A 20490-nucleotide genomic window follows, 5' to 3' on the forward strand; every position below is an offset into this window, starting at 1 on the left:
TATGCTGATAATACAATGAAGTTATTCAGATCTTAAAAACTTCATTATAAAATGATAATATATAATGTAATAATATAATGTAAAATATATGTATTCTGACTTTTTGGTATTATCACATGACCCTTGTTTTATCTCAAAAAGGCACACATCAGCTTCTGAAACTATTAAGTGATCTATGTATTGCTTATGGCCAGATCCTATAGCAGGGCTCACTTGTCTCTGGAGGCTAGTTCCTTCCAAATCTGTGGGACTTTCCATGAACAGAAGGGCCTGTGCATTAATGGAGTGTGTTACAAAAGTGGAGTCTTAAGTGAATTCTCATGGGAGTTTTTGTACTGGCCTCAAGAAGGCCAGGGTCCCTTTGTGGTATGAGTTGCTGCATACAGGGAAAAGGGCGGTCTAGTTCTGATGAGAGAGATTTATTGCAATCCTCTTGGCAGAGCTCTAATTTCACCCTGGAAAAAAGCAGGTCTCATTTTCTTTCAGGCAAATTTCACAAGAAGATAAAAACTGGGAAACAAATATTCAGGAACTCCAGAAAAAAGTAAGTAGATGGCAGTTCTCAGCATCAATGTAAGTGGACCTCTACCTTTATAGAGAGTGCAGAGAGTGCTTTGAATCCAATACAAATTTAATAACTCCCATGAGCAGAAGAAATGCTGGTAGGCAAGCAGCTTGCTTCTCAGTGGGACAGGGCTGCTGAACAACATTGTGACAATTTTAATCAGATTTTATACTTACGTTCCTTAGAAAAGTATTGTTTAAAGGCCCAATAAATGATTCAACAATATTTTCTTAAATTTTTAATCCATGCCTGGAAGGACTTGGAAAAGGTCAGTAGGTTGTTTATAACCATGATACATAACTATACAATACACTACTACTGATGTACTTAATACCAACTCTAATTTATTGCACTGCCTGTAACATGCCTGTTTTATTATTCAAGTATGGATAAAGCATTTGGGTAAATCCCATTCTCTTTGCTGCATACACATTAGCACTGTCTGTCTTTATGCTGAAGCTGAGTCTGATGAGATGCACGCTCCCTAGTGGGATTAATTTCACCTAACTGTCTAAACATTGTCTCCTCTCCACCTCACCAGCTTCACTAATGAATCCAGGCCTGTTATTTTTGGGGTGGTGTTTGGGAGCTCAAGTCCTTGACCAGGACTTAGCTGTCCAATGTGTTATACCAAAACAGAACAAGAGYAGGATTTCTTATTAAGCTTTAGACTTTTTCCCCTGCATTGCAAAAAAGACAGCTTTACTAAAGACTAGAGATTAAATTGTATTTTCATAAAGTTTTAAATTGTGTGGAAGAGATTGGAAACAAGAGTGGAACTCATGCTGGGAGAAGGTGATTCCCTGGGTTGATGGAGAAAGTGAGACTGGAGCAGAGAAGTAGAAGGAGCCTGGGTCTGAGTGGGAGACATATGCAGCTGGGAACAGGGATGCAGGGTCTTGACATGTCCATGAAAGAGGGAGAGGAAAGATGAAAGATTTGACCTCTAGGGAAGGTTATAGGTTTTCAGAGCATAACTGCAACAAAGGGTGATTTTTTTCCAGGCTCATGAAACCACAGAGGACCTGGAGTTCCCTCTGTAGTAGGAACTGCATTTCAACCATGCTTTTCCTACTGTATTAATGGGGGTAGCCGAACACAACTGAATGTATTCAGCAGAGGTTAGCTATTTGTGTTTTTTACATTCACACTGGGCCTCCCTACATATTCATGATTTTATAGGTATGTATGAAATGCTTCAATTTAAATATTTCTGCCTTTCATGTTGAAGAGGATATACAATATAGGAACAGCAGATTGTGCTTCATGCATGCTTTTGTGAACTCTATGCATAATAGATAGCTCCTTCTTTAATACAGTTTTTGAATTTTTTTTTCTTGTCTACAGCACAGAATAACAGACAAAATTCTTCTCATCAAATGCCTGACTGTGTTAGGATGTGTTATTCTTATGTTTTTTCTGAACTCATTTGTTCCAGGCATCCACTTGGATCTAGGTAAGTTTCATAGTTTTGCTCTATTTAAATAGAAAAAACAGTAATATTTTTCTGCATCTAGTTCCATTCAGAAAGTCCTATTATACATGTCTGTTGTATTACAATTCCACCATGTTAATCAGAACAGCAGTTTCTCAGAACAAGTTTTCAAAATATAGTCATGTCCCAGTCACCCCAGGAGGAAAAACAGGTAGTTCTCATGACTTTATTTTTCTGACTTCCCATTACTAACTAGGTGGATACACATTACAGAATAAGCAAACCTGATCTTGGCATGGTTACTATAGGTTTGAATGAGTGACCAAGATTCATTGTGGACATCAGAAAATAATCACTCTACATAAGAATACTAAAGTAGTCAGGCATTTGTTAAGTATAAATAACTCTATAACTTCCAGTCTCCATTACTGTATTGCCAGAATAAATCATTTCCCAAAACAAAATCAAGGAAACACTGTGTATATGTGAAATGAAACAACTGAAAGCATTGTGGATGTTGAAATAGGACAAGTAGATAGATGCATACTTTATATGCATAGGTTTTTGTATAGATATGTGTATGTCTATATAAGGAAATGCTCTGCATGTTCTAAAAACAGAACCAAATAACTGAAGGGCAGTCATAAAACTGATCTGTGCATTGACCTATAAAAAGTTAACAATTTTTTAGGCCGTTAAGCCCTTTAAAGTAAGGGAATTTCAGATTTATGTTTTCTCATGCAATCTCAGTTCCTCTACTGTGTACATCCATCCCAGTGACTGAAAGAAGCAAGTTTTGAAGAAAAGTAACTCATAATCAATAAATCACTGATTGAAATGTAATATGCACAGATGAATAGTGCATAAGTTAAATGGCTATGCATACACTTATTTTTCTCATATTACATTTAAATCCAGGTTTGTTATGCCTGAAATAGTTACAGTTGTTCAGCAGTGAGCAAGTTAAAAACAAAACCTACCGTGTCTATTGCTGACACTTCAGGTATGTTGACTGGCTTGGTAAGCTACCAGTAGCAGCAGGCTGTTATTTTGCCTAGCAGGGATATAGGTTACTGTGTTTAAGTGGCCTGATCTGGTTAGCATCTCTCTCTGCTGGGATCCGAGGAGATATCAGTGTTGGATAGTGCCAGCACAAGTGGGAGGATATGGGCTACTGTGTCTGGAGCAATGTGTTTTAGTAGGTACAGCTAAGCTGCTAAATGTATTTGTTTCTGGGATTGATCCTTGACCCTGGATGCAAAGCCATTTGGTATAATGTTGGACTGTACAGGACAGAGAGACTCAAACTGGATGCAGTCTACCTATGCTGTTTTTTGGGCACAATCCCTGAAATTGTCTCCAAAACTACACCTGGTTTATTTTTATTTCAGAGGAAACAAGAAGGGTCCCTCCAAAAAAAGGAGTCTAGGAACAAACCAACACTTATGCAAGGGGGACTAAGACATTGCTGTGGACTTGGGCTATGAAGTTACCTGACAGTGTAGATACACTCAGCAAGACCTTGTTGGTGTGTAGTAGGAGTCCTGGTGCCCTGGAGCAGCATGAGGTTAGAAAAGGAGATATCTCAGCCAGGCTTTCTTCTCCTTTTCTGCCAGTGTCACAGCTGAACATACTATGTTCCAGAGTATTTGCTGGGGAAATGGGAAACTTCAGTCAATCAAGATTATTGGCTGTTAAGAAGTTAAAAGGTATACTGAAATATTGTAACAGCAAAAGTGCTATATTACCAAGGTGTAGGATGATGGAGGAATTAAAGACGTGGGAAGGCATTTGAAGTTGCCATGGCTAAGAATATAAGGAGAGAGTTCAGAAAAAAGTCAGTTTTCACCCTTACTTTCCTGTCTCTGATAAGTAGGCTCTGAACCGTGTAAGATTTTATGAATTAAACATCTAAAAGTGTTTTTAAAACCCACACACAGTCAGTAAAAACTACATAGCACTGGCTGCATATACCCCTCGTAAGGTATGCCCTCTAAATGGTAAAGTAGGTGGAGTCAATACTGGAAGAAACTTAATAACTGATCATTACTATTTTTGTGCCATTTTACATCAATAAAATAAATGAAAAAACTGGCGAGGCTGGCAATGCAGGTTTCTATTATTCGATAGCTGATCTTCACATGCAACCTTGAAAGTAAATGAGGGTTGTCTGTATTTTGTATAATTTCTCCCTGTTATGTATTCATGGCAAACCTAACAGATTAATGAAGAAATGTTCTTAAGTCATATGTATAATTTCCATTAACATCTAATGGAACCTGCAAGCTTGTACTGAGATGTTATTGGTGACTCCTGAATTCCGCTATCTTGATGTCAGCTATCAGTTATATACCATTACTGAAGTAACGCTACTGTGATTCTCTGTGGATTTTAGTCCTCCAGCATACAGAAACACATTTCTTAAAATACAGCACATTTTGTACTCTGATGGTTTGGTTAAATTTCTGCAATATGTTTTTCTCATAAAGATGAAAGTAGATTGTAGTTCAGTGTTTAATTTTCTACTAGAATAATGTTTAATACAGAAGCTGAAGTGTTAGAAATCTAATAACTTTTAATTGTATTTGGTAGAGTGAATTAGAGAGATTACAGAATTCTTTATCAGTCCCCAGCCTTGATATATTTTTTCCATTATTAACTTGAAATCATTGATATAATTTGAGGGAACTGACATTTTAATTTAAATAATAAAATTAGCATACTTAACAGTCTTTTAAAATGCAGAACACGTGCTACTCAGTTGTCTTGTACCTGCTCATCAATTTATTTAGTCTAATTCTATGGAATAGCTATGTTAACGCAAGGTTAATACTGAGACTTTAAACAAATAGATATGGAAAACTGAAAGTTAAGACTTCCACAGTGTCTTTGTTCTGTCCCTGTGGGATTATGTTTTGTTACTAAAGCATTGATAAAGCATCTGAAAAAGGAAAACAAATGATGAACGTAAAGTCCCTTTGAGGATTGTACCTGGATCCTGTGTTGGCTTTAACTTTTAGGCAGACATGCCTAGAGCTTTGAACTATAGTGAGAGTCCCCAAAAGAGAACAAAGACTTTTAAAGTAAAATAAAGCAAGGTTTATTTAGAATATAAACTAGATTTTTTTTTTTCCAATAGAGAATGCTCAGAGTGAATCAGTCATGCCTGATCCCATTCTGGTTCCTCTGGCGATATGGATGTCTGCACACCAGACATCCATAAACTAATTACCTTCAGCTCCCCTTAAAATAATCAATGGAGATGATGAATAATCAGTGGAAGTGATCAACAGGTGTGGTTCATCAGACCTACTTTCAAGGTCTATTTTACAAAAAGATTCACCTTACCCTACATCACTTCACTCCTTATAAAGCAGAGATCATCTTGTCAAACTGTAGTAAGTTTTAGTCGCAAATAGCTGAAAGCAAAAACATAGCAGTTAGATGGACACTCAGCTTTATGCTTGATAATTTTGGGATTTCATTACTAACTAAAATCAACTTTGGTATTATTAAGCAAAGCAATGTTAGCAAACAACCCAAACTTATCAACTTTTAAAAAATCATGTTTTTACCCTTTTAAGCAACAAACAGGATCACTATGACCTTTCTGGATAGCTGGATAAGTTCTATAAATCAAAACTCATGCCAAGCAAACATCCTAGGCCTGAATTTTCACTGTTGTCCTTTTTCTAGAGCTAAAATTTCTCCATGTATACACTGAACTGTTATCTTGTTTGACAAGAACTCATTTATGTAGTTAAATCTAGTTTTTCTTGGAAAACTCTCTCTTGTCATCTATATTCACTGTGGTTTAACTTCTGATTGTCTTGACTTCTTTTATTCAGCAAAATTCTGCTGCAGATCCTTTTGAGGATCTGAAATAGGAAACTATTAGCAATTTCTCTGACTAGTGGTATCTTGAAACATTTGAAACCTGTGACTCGAACAGTGTGAAAGGAATGCATTCATGATTTTCATTTAATTTAAACTGTTGTCTTTGTGTTCAGTAGGCCATAGTGTGCAGCCTCCTTTCTATTTTAATGCTGTTGCATTGAATGAAAAATGTGTTCAATTGCTGCAGATACAAAAGACTCCTGTTGTATTGTCACTCCTTTAGATACTGGTTATCGTATTTTCTGACTCATTTCCATAATTTATAAGAAATTTTGAAGAAATCCACAGGAGAAATTAAATACCTTAATTGGAAAGGGCATCAACAGAACAAAAAAACAAATGATGTCTACCAAGAATGTTATGCAAATTATAGTGGAAATTTTGTCTTACCATCCAGAGGAGCAACACCTCAAATTCAAGAAAGTGGATTGGCTCTAAAGTTGCTCCAATATAATTTCTCTTAATTTTTGTCCTGCTTTTATTTAAGTGGACATGCACAGTTGTCAGTTTTTACTGTAATTTACACAGTTGAACCAATAATTATAACAGACTCAGGGCTGAGTGACATTTGTCTGGTAGATTGCTTAGTGATGAAGAAAGGCCTGCATAGCCCTACAGCACTTCATGAACTCACTTAGAATTTGCTATTGAATCACAGAACTAAAATGTTGAATGTCAAAAGTTCCATATCAGTGTTTACTTGGCTTAGAAACACTGAAGCTAGTTCTCCGTTACTGCAGCCTACTAAGATTTTAACAGCTAACCTCCTTTACTTTCTTTTGTGCAACATTTTCAACAAATGGTACAAAGAATCAAGCGTAGCAATGATTATTTCTTAACAACTTTGAGACAGATTGGCAGGGACAGTATGTGTAAAGGCTTGCATGAGAATTAGCAATGCTGTAACCTGTGCTAGAGACTTTAAGCCTAGAGATCTTTGACTAAATCATATAATTCCATAAGCTAAAAAAGAATGCATATTGCACTAGTGAAATAAACATAGTGCGTGAGTGTTTTGGTCCCACGTGTGCAGTGCATCTGCCTAAGAACTGTAATAAACTTTTGTCCCCAACGTCTGTCTTGGCCTTGAGACACAGTATGTGCTTCTGAATTTGTACTAGGAAGTTTCTTTTGAATGGTGAAAACATTTTTAATTTGAGTCACTCCACAGCAGCTCTGTGGGTGAAGTCCTATCTCACCGTGTGCAGCAGAACTTGCCAGGTTAAAAAATTTATAAATTGCCATGGAGCAGGAGTTCATGCCTGAGAAAAGTGTGGACAGATTCCATTAGTCTGAATGGCATGTTAACTCCAGAGCATCTACGAGGCTCCTATTTTTACACTTTGAACTGTTATTCTGTAACTTTTTTCTCCTCTGCTGCTGGTGATAAGCAGATCAAACCATTTTATGCTACCATAGTGTATGATGGTGGAGTTGTATAAATCTATTGCTGTTTACAAGCACTAAAATTATATGTACCAAAAAAAAAAAAACCCTAGGTTCTCACAATTTCTAAACATTTGTATGTGTAGAGAGGGAGTAGAAGAGAAATATTTTTATTTCGGAAATGCTTGGTTTCAGGTGAATTTTGGCAATAGTTAAAATGAAAGGTCCATTATAAAATTATTCAATATTACTGAGGCATTATTTACAAAACGTTTGAAAGAACAGATGAATTTAAAAGGCTGGTATATAATAGTTTAGTGCTAAGAATACAGAAAATCCCAGTAAGACAGACAGCATATTAAACTATAAAAGCTGGTGTATGACATCATAGATTAAATCAAGGAAAGGCTTAATGCCAAAAGCCACATTGTTAAGTTTATCCTGTTTTCAGATCTTATATCAGTATATCCTTGGTGTAAAAAGTGCACATCTGTTCTCTAATTTGTCACCGAGTCTAACATTTTTCTCCAAAATATCTAGGGTCTGTGGTAGTAATCAGTTTTAGCTGAGGAGAGCTTATAGGTATTGACTGCTCAAACGATACTGAATTATCAACTGTATTTAAATCTGTTACAATCAATATTTCTTTCCTTGTCATTTCATTTTCAAAGCTAGCTTTCCTATATGGTTTGATAAATTAAAGAACCAGATGCAAAGCCTGGAAACCAATGTTTATGGACCTTTTCTATACAGCTCAAAATACCAGCCTGGATAAACTGTGGTTGCCTGGAAACTACTTCACACATATCAGTGAAGTAGATAGTTTTGGTCCCCAAAACATTTGGATTAGGGATACCTTCTCTGTACATGATAGTTGGCTCTGGTTTTGAAAGTATCAATGATGATGCTATGCTCATGTTGTGAGCAAAAAAGGGAACACCCCTTATATGAGCTAATTATTTATTGTTAGTCTAATTAAAAGTTTTGTCACTGTAAGCAAAACACAACAAAGTTATTGTTAGTCCCCTTACAATAATACTAACACTTATAGTCCAAATTATCTAATTAATACAAAACTCATTAATAGTGCTACAGTTAAAAGTTGTTATACAAAAAAACCCAAACACTCCTAGCATCTACCCCTTATTTTCTAATATTATGGTCACGCTTCCATGCTCTGCAGGGTGCTAAGATCCAGTTTGAGGCTGGGAGGAGTCATGATGAGTTGTTGGTATCTTCAGGTGTTTGCTGGGAGGAGTGTGATAGGGCTTTCTTTCTCCTCTTTACCAGAGGGTGTATGGTGTTGATGTTTTTTTCTTCCTGGTGGCTTCGGTCCATTTGGGCCCATTTTCATATGCCTTCTAATGTCTTACACCTTTCTTTTTTTCCATTGGTTGCAACTCCATGTTACATCCAATTTTATTATATATGGTGTGCTGTACGTATGTTACATACTTGTTCCTTGTCCTTTTGGTTATCCCTAAAGTGGGTCTTGTCCCGCTCCTAAGTTTGCATTACTATCCATAACTAACCACTGTTGAGTTGCTGTAAGCCCTGGGGCCTTTGGTATCATCCTGTGCCCAGACCTTCAAGACCTTTGCTATCACTCCCTGTCTGTACTCCTTTACACTGCATCATTATGCTAGGGTCATAAATAGTGCATTCTACACATCATTGCTAATTGTTATTCATATGTATATAATAATTAGTAACAACAGGCATAAACCATGCACGTATGCAAAGCTAAGCAAAACTAAAATTAGGTAATATCCATCTAATCATTAGGCAATTGCTGAAACAAGTAAACAAGCTAAGACAAAGCTCCAAGCAAGCCTAGCCAAGTCCAGGCGAAACCTGCCAGGTCCTGAGGCCTTGCACAGTTAGTACAAAGCCTGTGGGCAGCTCCTCTATTAGGCCACAGGCAATACTCTGTTTACTGGGGAACAGGGCTGCATCAAATTGGAAGGACTTTGATTTTACTGAATTGTCTCTGTATTCGGAGTCCGGTCCAAAGTCCATAGACAAAAACAGGAGCATTTCTGTTGACTTCGTTGAGCCATGGATCAGCTTTTAGTTTTTTGGAGCAGTAAGTATACTAATCCAATGAAGGCAATGACAATGAAAAAGGCTATAAGCTTCTCTGCTCATTTGGCTTCCAGAGCATAGGCTTTTCTGAACACATCTCCAGGATGCATCGGGTAGGGACGCCTGGCTGTTCTGGCTCTGGTTTTGTGGCGCTGCTGCTCAGAGCTGCCCTCTGAGCCCACCTCACCCCACTGATTCCTGGCAGCTGCCTTTCTGCCTGCGCTGCTCTCCCTCAGAGCTCCTTACCTGCTTCTTCCCACTGCAGGTTGGTATTTTGCTTTTTCTATTTTTAGATACTGCATATCTTTTGTATCATCTTTTGTGACAGTTGATACTGATTGAATAGTTAATTGTTTTTCTGTGCTCCAGTTCATTGTCAAGTACTTGGATTCCATCCATAGGAATGACCTTTTATCTGTAATTACTCATCCTATGCACTCTTGTCACTGGCAGCGTCTCTTACTAATTTTCCATTAACATTGCACCTATATGAAGCAGTGACAGTGCTTTCCATAACTAGCGTTTTTTCTTTAATTCCTGGCCTGATAATGGTAGGCAACAGAGCAACAAATTGTAGCATCTGACAAGAGTGCCCAACTTACTGTAGCAGGATGTCTTAGTGCACCTTTCTCTTGTTTGAATGCCCTCAACCCTTTATGGCACTCCTTCCAGCTGTGGTTACAGCTGCTGATCTACAGACTTTTCTTCCACGTGGCATCAGCTGCAACAATCAGTGGAGTTTGGCATATTTACCCTGATTTAGCAATATTCTCCTCTTTGCTCCTGCTTCATTCCTCTGCCTGTTACCTTTTTATCTGTTCTGACATGCAGCAATGTTAGCTTAAGATGTCTAGTGCTTTTACAGTGATGTCAAGAAGAGAAATGCGAATGACTGGCTTGCTGCTGGTTTCTGAGTAGGTAGAATGGAGATTTAATTGCCACATGGCAGGAGCATATTGTGTTTTTACAATGAAAATGGACATAATTGTATTTAAAAGACTTAGTATGTCTTTGCTTCATGGTGATATTGAAAAAAAAATCCTGCTAGAGTGTATATGAATTAAAAATAAATTTGACAATTATTTTGCAATAATGTGCATTTTGGAGTGGAACTAATTGATGTAGTCAGCGTTGGCTATGACTCAGAAAGTCTGGTCCACATCTGAGCTGTTTCTCCTTCTCAGCATAACGCTTTGTTTCTGAGAATAAGAGATCTGCTTTCCAGGGCCCTTGCAATTTTTATTTCTTTTAGGATAGTTTTCACGAAATTGTGCCCTCAAAAGTGCGCAGTCATCTTTACAAACATGCAATTAAGCATGGAAAAATATCCTCTGTCCTTGCAGTTGCCCTTACATTTGACATGTGGAAAAACCAAGAACAAATAGTAGTTGTGTATGCTAGTGTACCTTTTTTGATTTAGTTCATACTTCTGGAAAAGTTGACCTTTACTGTATCTTGATATTTGCATCTTCTCATATTATTTTTGACTCACAAGAGTCAATGAGGCTATGTCAACAGTGTGTGTGTTTGTTTGCAATGACCTTTACTGAGATAATGCTTTAAAATTTTTTAGACTTATGTATTGATGCAGTATACACAACTATATACCTGTCAACGCATATATTCTGTAGATGCAGTGCTCAGCTATAGCACCCTTTAACCATGGTTTCTTTCTTACAGTGTTCTGTCTTGAATGTCATCTGTGAAATTGTGTTTAGATTGATCAGGAGAATTAAAAAAGTTGAGTGTTGACATTGCAATACAATTGTGAATATGATTTCTCCATTCTAACCTCATGACATTGCAGCTATGCAATAAAATCCTGTCCATTCTGGACTAATGCAGATATGCTGATCTGTGATTAAAGAGCAACTAGTCTTCTGTCTCCTTGTTTTATGCTACACCTCTAGTTTTTAACTTCAAAATTTTCTTCTGTCATCAAAGGTTGCTGTTTCTTTTGCCTTGAATGGTTTTATAGTTTCCATCAAGTTTTTTCATGTTCTTTCAGTCTTCTTACATTGTACTGAGCATTTCCTGTTGCAGTGCAAGCTGTCCTGGACTGTCACCATCACAGCTCCTTCCCCAAGGAGTAATCTTAAACTGTGGTGCTACAAATAGCACAGAACAGCTGGAAACGATTTCTAGGAAGCTAAGCCTATGAAAAGAGACTGCTCAAAAGACCAGCAAATTGCCTTGTAAGAAGAAAATTTCATAAAAATGTATTAAAAATGCAATGATGCTTATCAGCTGCCAACAAGTATTATTTATAAAAATTCAGCATGCTTTCAGAATATATATGTTCAGGGACACATGATAAAATTAAAAAAAAAAAAATTTTAAACCTGAATATAGGACATTTTGTTTTTCATTCAGAACTACTGATGAAGCATGTTCCAGGAGTGAGCACTTCTGCAAATATGTCTCTGATTTAATTGTTTGACCAAAATATTTCTATATGCATGCATAAGAGTATAGTTGAGTGTATGAGTATGTACATTGCTTCTACACCATCATGTATGAAGGACTGACATATATCCTTAGGTTAGATCTGTCAGGGTTGCGGAGTTTATCAGACCTCTTCCGATTAAGCTGTTGGAACACAGGGATAGAGTTGACTTTCTCATATATTCAGTGACATGCTATGTAAACAGTGATTCAAAGGTAAGCACTAAATATGTTTCAGCTGCTAAGCCTGATATATACTTCACGGACTAAGATGGTTTCTGTAGTTCACAAAAAGTTACCGTGGCCATTTTGACAAATGGAGACTGTGAGTAAAATTGTAAAGATAAAACAAAAAGCATATACTGCTTTGCTCAGTTACAAATATCTAAAAAGTCAGTGGGTTCATCTCATTGTCTCCAGATAGGATTATTACTTTTTTTCCTGGCAGAAGCTAGTCTAGCTGATTTTGAAAAATCTTACTGATTTCTCAACTGCTGCAGCACGTGATCGTACTATGTAGCCTGAATCTTTCTCATTGCTATGATGACTCCTCCTCCTTCTCTCTTGTCCTATCTGCCATTGCCGTGGGGAACAGATTGATCTCTGCCTTCTGGAGCAGCCTAGTACACTCCGGAAGGCTTTTGCCAGGGCCCATTTAATCTTCTTGTCTTTGAGATAAATGTTCTGGATTCTTTAAATTTTTCTTCAAAAGTCAAATTTTCAGACTATTGATCATTCTTACTTCTCTACCCTGGATCTTCTAATGTGCACATCTTTCTTAAAGTACCCCACCTCAGGGTTTACCAGTGATGAGGAGAGTAGAGATTGCATCACACGATTTACAGCTTATAGTCCTGATCCTGCATTCCGGTAAGCCATTGGGTTCAGTTTTGATCCGCTATATTTCTAGAGTCTTTTCTGCAGGCCTGTTAGGAATCTGGTTGCTTCTGATTCTGTGTTTGTGCATTTAACTCTTCCTGCCTAAAAGTAGTACCCGCACATCTCTTTCTTGAGCAGCATTCTGTTTTTTCCAGGCTGGTATTCATATAGGTATGAACTGTATTACAATTGTTATATAGTTACCCTGGCTTTTGTTTTCAGTGTAGATGTCTCAGGTGCCATGTCAAAAAGCAAATTTTACACATTTACATTTGCACAAAAGCAAATTTTAAATGTACTTTCAGTATTCGTATAGAAAGACAATATTTCAAATTCAGTGTGTCTAAAATGAACATACAATGTCTACAAGTTCACATTGTTAGGACGAAGCTTATCACACTTTTCAGCTGGTAGTAGGCCAGACAAAATTACTTTTATTAAGGAACACAAATTTTCTTAATGAGCATTTGAAAGGTCTATAGCTTGCACAGTAATTTTTTTTTTTTTCATTTCTTTCTCTCTGGTCTACCTTCCTTCCACATATTCTAGACTTCTATTTGATTCTATTAGATTGTTTTCTRTCTTCAAGTTCTTTTGTTTGATTATTTCAAAATAAGGTTTTCTGAGCCAGATTGCAATAATTCTCTGCTAATCCTGAGCTATTTATTGTTCCAAAGACTGTTTACCTTATTGGGTAAAGTGTAGGAGAAAAGCAAAGCACACAAGCTATTTCTGCTGTACTTTTTTTCTGGGCCCAGGAAGAAGAGAAAGGAATCTTTTCTATGAAGGATGCATTACAAAATTTTCAAAGTGCATTTTATAACAAAGTTTGATACTATTTCTTTTTCCTAAAATCAATAGAAACTGTCACTGTCTTCAACAGGTACCATATCAGTGCAGAAATGGAATTTAGATTCAGTTTCTTTCCACATTATATTTCCAGAACACCAATTGTTGTGAGACAGAGGCACTGAGAGGCATTAAAGGAAGTCGTTTGTGCAAATATAAATAGGCTTTGCTTTTACTGTAGTAATGAGAAGTTATTTTTAAATATTATTTGTATTTCTGTTCTTCCTGGCTATCTTTTATGGCCCAGTAAGCTAGAAAATACATGAATAGAGAAGCCAACTTCTCTAGCCAGCTTTAATGTATCCTGGTATGTTCAATTCTTTAAAAATTAAGGAATATGTTTCAAATTGGATCCAGGGCAAATGCAAAGCTAACTGAGTATATAAAACACTGATGTTGTACGTTCATTGTCACTAACCCATTTGGAAAGGCAGGCTAACGTGATAGATGTACTTACTTTTTAGTTAACTTTGACAAACAGTTCAGGGGAGAGAAGTCAGTTAAACGGTTGTAACATACACTAACCTGGCTGTTGTCTTCTGGTTTTAAAAAGAGCCGTTATTACTGTCCAGCTATGGGGTGCTTTAAGTTAAACTGTGACATTCAAAGGTGTCATAAATAGGCATCTTGCATGAAGTCCCCCCAGATTCCTTCCTGGACTTCCTCCTTCCTGTCACCTCCTCTCCTGTCGCATCCTGTGCCCTCTGAAAAAGAGACAGGTAACTCTCGTTACAGTTGCAGCAGGGAAAGCAAAGATACTCCGGGTAGACTGTGTGTATATATTGTAATATGCTCTGTAGAGCCCAAACTGGCAGCTGACTTGTTTCATTCTTTGGACAGTTTCTTGTTAGGGTACTCCAGGAGGACATGGCACYGACCCATCAATATCTTCAGCAATCTGCTGAAGAGGAGGGAGCAAGTTTGTAAGGAAGGGCACCCTTCTCTCGTGTAAACCTTTGTGCATGAAGCTAATACATGCCGATAAAATACATGGTGCTAGAATATGTTTGTCTCTTTCCACCCCTTGGGCCATTCAATTATATTTCATTAACATTAGCAAATAATTACCATCTCCGAATAGCATGTTCAAGTTGATTTGTTTTTGTACCAGGCAGGAGGGTAGAAATAATGCCAAGACATTATCACAGACTGTTCCAGGACTACTGAGAAATTGCTATTCTTAAACTCTTCACTTAATTGTACCTAATGTTGTCACTTACATTTGTACAAAACAGCAGTAAAACTCAGCTGCTGAGCTCCTGATCTGCACACATCTAGTTCCTCTTGCAGTGTTCTTCTGCTAGGAATTGCAGTCATCTTTGTTTATTTAAGATGGAGTTGGGCCCGCTATTTTTACTGAAATTCAGAGAACAGCTAAGACTTGATCGCCAGAAGAAAATCAGCCACTGCATGTGGAACATTGCTTTTCCATACCCCTTCCTTTGTGCTCAGAGAAAATAACTGTTTAAACTGAATGGACAGATTTACTTGTTTTTTAGGAAAGGCTGAAAGTAAAATATTTATCAATGGTGATAGCAAAAAGACAGATCCTCTGTATGACCTGTGCCATTTCGACATTCAGACTATACACATATCCGAGTCAGGCACACAAACAAACAAACAAACAAAAAACCCCATGCATTTGCAGCTTATGTCAGACTCCAGCATTCAGTCTGAGCAATGGGGAGTATTACCACTCCTAGCTCACATCAGTCCTGGAGTCTCTTCCCAGTAGGTGGTAACAATTTCATTCTTCATAGAAAAATTTGGCAGCTGTTTAACAGTGCACAGCACARCACATTTGGGGATAAGAGAGAACAAGCAAAATTGCGTGTACCTGAAGCTGCAAAAAGGGTCTGCTGTACAAATGGTTACTGAGGGACAAGCTGAGAATAGAGAAAGGCATCTGCCCCAGCCCCTTGCAAAATTTGGACGGATGCGATGGTTATGACCTAGCATTTCTTTCATTTACAACAAACAGCCTTTGTGAAGAGAAAGACTCCATAAAATACAAAGGGTATACACGCTTTGCCCCAAGTCATCACATTTGTCTTTCCTCCTTACGCAGGTGAACTGGATCTTTTCTACTACCTGGCAGCTGTCTCCCTCTGTCGATGTATGGGTTAGGTTTGGCCCTCGCTGTGCCACGTTTCATACCCAGTAAGGCAGAGTTTGCTTTCAGAGGCTGATTGCCTTAAGGGGAGGAAGGGCAGCTTTACTTCACTGCTGGCGTCATGGGAGCCACCAGTTGGGCTTAGCATCCCTGCCCTGTTCTCTTTTGTGATTGTTTTTGCTCTCTACCTCCCTTGCAGTRTAATGTTCACACCCGAGTTGTTTTTGACTGTGCACAATGATTAGTTCACTGTGACCAAAATAGGGAATGGCCTTGCTCAACTAGCAACATGGCAGTGTTTCTGTCTTTGGTGGAGAGCAGAGCTGGCTGTGAGACATGATTTTTGGATCCAGTGTGTCATTCAGATCAGATTTTATTCAAAATCTATATTGGGGAACAATCTTGGAGGTGAAGCTACAAAAGTCTGGATGCAAACTTCCTTACACTCAGGAGTTTTCAGGTCTTTGTTTAGCTTTGGTTTTGTATTCCTTAGATTTGGCAGTATTTCTGCTGACAAAAACTTTGCTTTTCTAGTGCTTCATACCTTGTTCCTTACAAGGATTTCCCTGCATCTCTCTATAGATTAGCATTTAGATTTGCACTAGGCTAAAGAAGAATTCTTGTGAGAGCCATTTATCAAGGAATCAGCAAGACCAAAATGATTGGCTGTGTCGAAGCTTTTCAAGAAGAAGGAGAGCAGGGAGAGGCCTGAGGAAAGGAGAAGTGATTTGCAGTATTGGAAAACATGGTTAGGGTCAGGTGGAGAGGACAGAAGCCGTTTTTGGGGAAATCAAGAGGAGAGCTGCACTGGAGGGAAGATGGCATGCGGAGATAGCACTTGGAGATGCTTGAGAGCGAAGAAATAGGTCAACAGCTGAGGAGTAGGTGTCACTGAGAGAAGCTTGTTTTCTGAGCCAAACAATGCAAGAAGTATGATTTCCCTGCTGTGCAAATACTGCAGCATTAAAACAAAACAAAACAAAACAACCCCCCCCCCCCGGAACCCCGAGCTCGTTTCAAGCTAGCTAGTTTAGGTGCCATTACCAGACAGACCAGTCGAACTACCTCTTTGGCCACTTGTTCAGGTTTTCAGGCAGTTTCGGTTGCCTGCACTGAGCTTTGCGCTGCTGTGATTCTCCGCTGCGAGTACCTGAGCCTGTTAGTTTAAAGCTCTGTCTAGGTGTTTGCAATGACAACTCTGTGGGCACCGCTTGTGCTTTTAGTTGGGGGAGAGTCACCTAGTGGGGGAGAATAAACAGCAAAAAATGGGACATGAAGCAATCTAATGAAAACAATATTCCACAATATGGTGTGGCATTTGTAATGGCCTGCCCTTGATGTTCTCCTTTGTGATGCATTGCTGTAAGAATTTATACCTGTATTCTTCCTTAGTGCACACAATATTTTCAACAGATGTTCTTTACAGATCACAGTTATTCTGAAATTCTTGTTCAGAGAGTGCAATATGTCACTGAAAGCTCTTAAAATATACTTATTTCAAGAGAGCAAAATACCTTCTCTGATTAGCGAATACTTATGTGACACTCTTCAGTTTTTTTTTCTGAAAAATATATCAGTCATTATTTATAGCTTCATGAACAGGGAGGACATTTGGTCTGCTTATTTCTTTTGTATTTAAATAAGATTTAGATGGAATATAACTCAATTTTAATTTTGAACTGTTGGATGGTTTTGGATCTTTTTCTTCCTTTAACACAATGGAAAAAAAAAAAGTATATGCATATGCTATAAAGTTGAATGGCCTAAACTTTTCTGAATCAGTCTTCGATGTTTGTTTTTCTTAGAACTATGGATCTTGAAGGGTATTGCAGAAGGCTAATTTTATTCATCTATCTGCTTCTTCTATTTCCTATAAATCATATTGAGTATTTGATTATAAGTTTGTGACTTGAAGCTGTTTGCCAGCAAAGACTGTTATTCTTCGTTCCTCCTCACTTTTTCTGCAGTTTTTTGAATCCATCGCTTTCCAACTGTGAATATATGAAAATGTGGGAGGTGTATGAAATAGTCACAACAAAGAGAGAAATGATTTGAAGTGGTGGGAGGCTTTATTTGCGTTTCATTAAAAAACCTAAAATTATGTATCTCTTTTTTTGCATTCAAAAATTCATCTGCTATTTATGAAAAAATAGGGAAGACAGACAGAAGGAGCTTCATTCTGAGGGGAAAAAAACATGCTGAAGAATATTTGTGTTTCATGTCTGAAATCCCATTCTATTGTTTAAGATCAATGTGCCAGAGGAATCAAACAGCTCCAGAAAGTATTTTAACTGGGCAGAGAGAATATGAGTCTTGGTCAGATAGGACATTCTCTGGTTATTTGCTTGGTGCATTTTATTTGCATTTTCTCTCAGTCAGTAACCAAAACACGTCTTAAAACTCCTTGAGATGTGTAGAGGGATCCTTTATGGAAAGAGCCTTTTTTTTGTTGTTTTATCACTCTCTCTCCTGTTTTAGAGAGCTTTTCATTTCCTCTGTTTATCTTCTAGCGTATGTAGCCAGTCAGTTTTCAAGGCCCTGAGTTGCAGCCAGCATTTTTTGTGTTTGCAGAGTCCTTCAGTGTATCTCCTCATTGCTTCAAGTTTTCTTGGTGATTCAAACTCCCTGTTTTTTTGCATAACCCAGACATGCCTTCCCTCCTTTTTTCTTGATTATGCTTGCAGAGTCTTCAGTATCTTTAGCTTTSCTGGTCCTAGCAGAAAGCTGCTAGTAACCCGACTTGGATCCCCTAAATAGCTTTTTTTTAAAAAAAAAAAATTCTGAAAGCAGAGAACATTCTTCTTGGGGTACCTGTGAACTTTCCCTGTTGCAGAGGCAGAGCAAAAGCACGGCAAAAATCTTTAACTGAAAAATGTAATACTATGCATTTTATGCTGCTAGTACATAACAAGGCTGTGAAGTGTAAAGCGTAGTCACTGATGCTTTCTCTCTTTTTCTCACGCAGGCTGGATTGCCATGTTGGGAGCTATTTGGCTGCTAGTGTTAGCAGACATCCATGATTTTGAGATGATATTAAACAGAGTTGAATGGGCAACCCTTCTTTTCTTTGCAGCATTATTTGTTCTCATGGAGGTAAGATTCTGTGATTCCTATAGTTTGAACAATTAGAATCGGCTTACAATATGAATTATGAGGGTGGAAGTCTCCTGCAGGTTCAATACCTCTGGAATATTGAAGCTATAGTGATGCAGCTATAGCCATAGCAGTACAAAGTGAAATTGCAGAGTGGTGGAAGTTTGCTGGACCTCTTTGATGTCTCATTTTTCAATATAAGCTTGGTCTCATTGTGTCTCCCTCTGCTACATAGGCTACATATATCTGATACAATCCTTTCTCGTAAGCAGAATTTTAGCTTCCAGGTTTGTGCATGGTTTATGTGAACAAATAGTTTATATGTATTTATGTGTTTATTTTGAAATTATTTAGACAAGCAATAGGAAAAAATACAAGAACAAGAATAAACCATAGATTAAAAATGCTGCTAACACTTTCTGCTGCATGCTGGCTACCAAATGGCCTGGGAGATTTCATGTGAGTTTTGCTTGAAAGGATGATATCACTGAATTTCAGTTTGCAATTGCATTTTGAAAAGTTATTCGGTATTGGAGAAGCCTAGATATCTTAGTGTGTAGTTTCTTTGTGTTTATCTGTTTCTGATAGGCTGTTTGATTCAGCCAGTTCAGTCATATTTATATCCCATTTTACTCATTATTTGATATTTTTGTATATACTGAGTGGATTTATTTTTACCCCAAATGTTTGGAGAATTCTTTGTATGAATACAAACATTTACAGGCCAACAAGGTTACTGTGTGTTCCATAGAGACCTCGTTATTTTCTAGTTGTTATCTGTTTGGTTTAAATGATATGATTATGTTGTAGAAACATGACTGATAAAACCTGAGTGACCACTGGTACTCCCGTGGGTAGTGAATTGTCTGAGTGAGCAGTCTGGGAACAGCCTGTAATTACCAATTTGCTTGCACAGCCTGCCCCTGCCCCCCCCCCCAAATAACTGCAAAGAACACAAGATTTTTAAATTGGAATCTATAAAAAAAACCCAAGAAGCTATTCACCAACAGAAGAAGAGACTAAATTGGAAGCAAACACAAATTGTGAATAATTCAACTAATTCTAATTAATTTCAAACTGGAAGTCAAAATCTGGTAACCCCTGAGAAGATGAATGGAAGCTCTGATTATCATTAGGAAGCTTGTTTGAGAGCTAGTAGGTCTAAAATTCATCAGAAATGTTCATTTATTGTGCACCCATTAGCACATGGTATTTTTAGTTCTCTATTACCAAGTTCTACATATACTTGCAATTTCTAGCCCTTATTGGGAATCCATATTGAAGCCATGTTTATTTTGTTTGCTGTTGCTGTAACAGTATATTAGTTGCATTCCCTGATGTATTTATTGTTTTAGCTTGAATTGAACTGTTTTGATTTGAGTGCTGTGTGCACAGTAACATAGTAAAGCACACAGGAAGTTATTTGTCATTTACTGCCAGACTTCAGTTACGATTGTTGTAATTCACCAAACTTCATTTTTATGGTTTCTTAGGTCACCAGTGTATAGTTTGCTAACAAAAGAATATGTTTCTTGGCTTTCTAGACTAACACCAGTTCAAGGTCATGAAAGAAACTCATACAGATAGACAAGGGGAAAAGCGGGAGCCATGTTAAATTCTTTTCCATAAATGAACAAGAAAAATATTTTAAGTATCACTGCTGTTAATTTTTATTTTAATCCATTAAAATAAATAATCCTGCTTGGACTAGCAGGAGATAACACTCTTTGTCAAGACATTTTT

At 37.6% G+C, this 20490-nt stretch overlaps 1 protein-coding gene across 1 annotated transcript in view; it reads left to right on the plus strand.

Annotated features, from left to right (window-relative positions):
* Positions 1 to 20490, plus strand: part of OCA2 (OCA2 melanosomal transmembrane protein) — a 222030-nt gene that overhangs the window by 131974 nt on the left and 69566 nt on the right. Inside the window, exons 17-19 of the mRNA XM_026074701.1 lie at positions 487 to 544; positions 1913 to 2021; positions 18620 to 18747. Of these exons, the coding sequence (XP_025930486.1) occupies positions 487 to 544; positions 1913 to 2021; positions 18620 to 18747 (295 nt within the window). The remainder of the gene's footprint in view (positions 1 to 486; positions 545 to 1912; positions 2022 to 18619; positions 18748 to 20490) is intronic.

Source organism: Apteryx rowi, unplaced genomic scaffold, assembly GCF_003343035.1.
Source record: "Apteryx rowi isolate R43461 unplaced genomic scaffold, aptRow1 scaffold_396, whole genome shotgun sequence".
Classification (NCBI taxonomy): Eukaryota; Metazoa; Chordata; class Aves; order Apterygiformes; family Apterygidae; genus Apteryx; species Apteryx rowi.